The sequence below is a fragment of the Ipomoea triloba genome, chromosome 5, assembly GCF_003576645.1.
Source record: "Ipomoea triloba cultivar NCNSP0323 chromosome 5, ASM357664v1".
Classification (NCBI taxonomy): domain Eukaryota; kingdom Viridiplantae; phylum Streptophyta; class Magnoliopsida; order Solanales; family Convolvulaceae; genus Ipomoea; species Ipomoea triloba.
In genome coordinates this window covers 2,204,490-2,208,426 of record NC_044920.1, presented here as the reverse complement: position 1 = coordinate 2,208,426, position 3,937 = coordinate 2,204,490, and the positions used below count along the sequence as shown (strand labels likewise).

Below are 3,937 nucleotides of genomic sequence, written 5' to 3'. Positions count from 1 at the left end.
CATGTTTTTAGAAAATGAGCAAAAAAGAAAAAGAATAAATACCATAAATTTCATCCGGTCAACTCCGAAGAAAAAATCGGTGATCGGCGACGGTCTAATAGGCGCTAGTCGCCTTCTACCAGGGATGGAAGGCGACCAACTGGTTGCCTTCCTATCTCAAAGAAGGCGACCAACTGTTTGCCTTCTCCGATGGGAGTTGATCAGTTGGTCGCCTTCCGACGGGCGCCTTCTCTGGTAGAAGGCAATTGGCTGAGGAAGAATGTCCAAAGAAGCGAAGAGAAGAGGCATAGAAAATGACTTCCCCTTAAAAAAAAAAAAAAATTATTTTCTGAAAAAATAAGATAATTTTTTTCTTTAACCAGAATTGATTTTTCATGATTTTAATTTTGTAAATCTTGTCAAACATTAAAAACTCAGAAAATAGGATCTCCAAAGTCAAAACGCACCAATGTTTTAACTTTTTTTTTTTTTGGAAAATATGTTTTAACTTTTTTTTAACGCGAAAAATTAGATTTTTTTTACGGAGTATTTTATCGTGGAAGTTGACGGAGTAGTGGGGTCCACCTCACAAGAAAAATGGGTGTACAACACTACAACAGAGCATTGTGCCATTTGTGCGTGAAGAGTAGTCTTTGGTTCTAAGCCGAACGGTAGCGGTACTTGTAAGGTAACTCCTCCTATACTCTACTGCTCCCTCTTCATCTCAATTTCATTGCCACTTTTCTTCTTCGTCTCCTCCTTCATCTTTTCCGCTTTGGACTTTTCTTTCGTCCGCTTCTGCGCGTTCAATGCACTGACGATCAATCAAACTCACCAAAATCCTACATGCTTAATTCGTAAGTCTTCTTTTTCTTCACTGATTTTTCTCCAATTTCGCATTTCTCCGCCCCTTTTTGCTGTTCAAGAGAGAGAGAAGGAGATGGGGAGGCTGTTTGTGGTGAATCTCGAGGGCAAAGTCTATAGCTGCAAGCACTGTGGAACTCATCTTGCTGTTTCTGAGGATATACTCTCCAAGGTTAGATTTATCCCCTCCTTAATCCATCACAGATTTCAATCTTTTACAACTTGTTTTCTCGCGATTTCTGTTCAATTTGCTGTCTGAGGTTTTAAATCGGAACAATTTAGTGTTATTCATGCTTGATCGGTGATCGATTTATCGTTTTATCATGTGTTTATTTTTAAATTTTGTTTATCAGTTGCTTTAGTGGTGGGAGAATAGAGTTTAGGATTCATTTTAAGTTGTTTTGTGTGTACTGGTTGAGTTTGGATTAGATTGGACTGTGATCCTTTTTGCTTAGCTACTTTATGTATACACTAATTTTGATCAATCAATTTCAGGATTGTATTCTGTGCTTTCATGGTAAAATTTCAGAAGAGTAATCTGTGTTATGCTTGCCAGAACTGTTTGATCAATTGCTCGATTATCTAGATAGTCTAGGATAAGAATATATCTGAGAGGTTTAGCATTGTGCCAAAACAGGTTGGGTAAAAGGGGAATATGCGTGCCTGTTGATGCTGATAGGATAAAATCGAAGAAGATTTTTCCCAGTTCTTGAATTTGATGGGCACTTGTGTACTTATAACCTCATTTTTGGATTAGTAAACAGGAATGATGTAGTTCTTTTTGGATTCCTGTTTTGTTAAACTTAATATGCTAGAGTTTCTCTCCACTTGCCTATCGTAACATCCAGTCATATCCTTCAACGTTTTAGTTTAATCTTAGACATGGGTACAAAAGCCCCTGACTTCATAGATATTTTCAAGTGTTTATTTGGCTAGTTGCATATTTTAAGTAATTCTATTTTTAGTGTGTAAGCACTGCATTTAGGGGTCTCCGTTGACCGGATTTCATTTTCTGTTTCTGTTCTTTCCTTCAGGCTTTCCAGTGCAGACATGGGAAGGCTTACCTCTTCAATAAGGTGTAAGTCTCCTTGATTCTGCACACTCAATCTGCTAGTCGCAGTGAATGATTTAATGTAACATTAGCTTTAATTTTAAAATGGCATGGCATGTAATTGAGATCCCAGAAGCAAAATCATTTAGATAACTTACTGTCTTCGTACTCTCCAACCGGTATAGTTGAAAGCAGTGAGATTTAGAACATCATTTCCTTGATTTCATTTGCTCGGTGCACTGGCACGTGACTTAAAGGAACTTTAAGTGCACAACTAATTGAGAACCATGAATGTTAAATGCAAATTGACCATTGTTCTGGACTCCAGATTCCAGAATATCTTTTCAAATTGGTCGTGATTTGAGAGTTGCATTACTTTGGCTAAACAATATTTCGCACTTCTAGCCATCTGTTTGATTACAATCTGTATCTTTGGGGTCAGGGAGATTTTGAAAGACAGCATGCTTTTTGGCTATTATATATTCTTTTGATCTGAAATTTGAATTGGCAGAGTGAATGTTACTTCTGGGAAGAATGAAGATAGAATGATGACGACTGGCTTGCACACTGTTGCAGACATTTTCTGTGTCCGTTGTGGGTCAATTGTTGGCTGGAAATATGTGAGTTCAGACCCGGAAAAATCTCTCTCTTAGTCCCAAATTGCTCTCTTATGTCTATAATGCGAGTTACTCATCTGATCAATAATTTCAGGAAACTGCTTATGAGAAGGATCAGAAGTACAAAGAAGGGAGATCAGTCCTTGAGAGGTCAGATGATATATATATATATATATATATATATATATATATATATAAAGTGGGGGTGATATTGAGTTTGGCCGAGCTTGAATAGTCAAAGCTCGAAGCTTGGCCTGATTAAAAAAATTGAAGCTTGAGTTTGACTAAGCTCTAATTTTTCGAGCTATTCGAGCTCTACTTGAATAGGATAGAGATTTTTTTTTTTACTCAAAAAAATTATAATAATGAGTATTTTACAACCAAATATCATAATATAACTAAATATTACATTAAGATTATAGCCTTTGTATAATATATAGATATAAATATATTAGTTAAATTTGTAATATTATATATAAATTACGGAGTATATAAAAAATTTAAAAATTGAGTCAAGTCGTAGGATGCTCGAATTCAACTCGAATCATTACTCGAACTAATCGAGTTTGAGCTCGACTCAAGAGTAACTGAATAGAATTTGAACATAATCAAATTGAGTCCAAGTAGCTGACTAGTAGCTTGCTTACCTACGCCCCTAGGCTAAACCACCGAACCTTGTAGAGGCCTATGATGGTTCCACTAAAGCACACCCCACTTCAACCTAGCCAACCACATGAAAATAAAGAAACAAGGAAACCAAACACATGTAAATTCATTAATTAGATTTCTTTATTAACTTTAATGAACAGGTTTAAGATTTCCGGTCCGGAAGGAAACAACTACTGGATCAACCATGAAGCGCGCGTCGCAGGAAGCGATGCGGATGATGTTTGATATCCATTTCGGATCCGATTTCATAACCACCTGTACATTCTCCAATCTCCCCCATTGTTCTTGTTGAACTTTTGGATTCTGAAACTGATAATTAAGTCATTTGACACCTTCTATAGCTTGCTAAGTATCATGTATGAATCTTAGAATCATTTATCCTTATCCATATTGTGAACATTGTTTATAAGTTGTTGAAGTTGCGTAGTTCAGTATGCTTAGCCAGACACCTAACTCATCATTGAAAATGTGAAACCTAGTAATCCAATAATGATATGATGTCAGTTTCTTATCAACTGCTTGTGGTTTAAGTGAAAGAAGTTTGATTTTTTAAAGTTTCATGTTCAAGTTTTGTGAATCAAGTATATATGAGAATGCCGTTTAAACTTAAAAGCCCTGTTTGGGAAACGACTATTAGCTGTTAAATTATTAGGTTAGAGGGTATAACTAATTGATAACATTAGCTGATTGTAGAAAAGTGTTTAGTAAATTAGCTGTTAGTTGATAGCTGTTTGGTATAATTTCTTTTCTCAAAAAG

General features: G+C 35.9%; 1 protein-coding gene across 2 annotated transcripts; it reads left to right on the top strand.

Moving 5' to 3' along the window:
* The first annotated feature begins 585 nt into the window (after positions 1-585).
* On the top strand, positions 586-3,695 carry LOC116020965 (protein yippee-like). Of its 2 annotated transcripts, XM_031261544.1 has the most exons (6): positions 586-667; positions 906-1,015; positions 1,878-1,921; positions 2,406-2,514; positions 2,606-2,661; positions 3,321-3,405. In XM_031261544.1, the coding sequence occupies exons 2-6, from the start codon at positions 920-922 to the stop codon at positions 3,403-3,405; spliced, it is 390 nt and encodes a 129-aa protein (XP_031117404.1). In that variant the 5' UTR covers positions 586-667; positions 906-919. The 2 variants fall into 2 exon arrangements, with proteins under 2 accessions (XP_031117404.1, XP_031117405.1); XM_031261545.1 differs by lacking the exon at positions 586-667 and having other exon boundaries at positions 920-1,015; positions 3,321-3,695.
* The last annotated feature ends 242 nt before the right edge of the window (positions 3,696-3,937 follow it).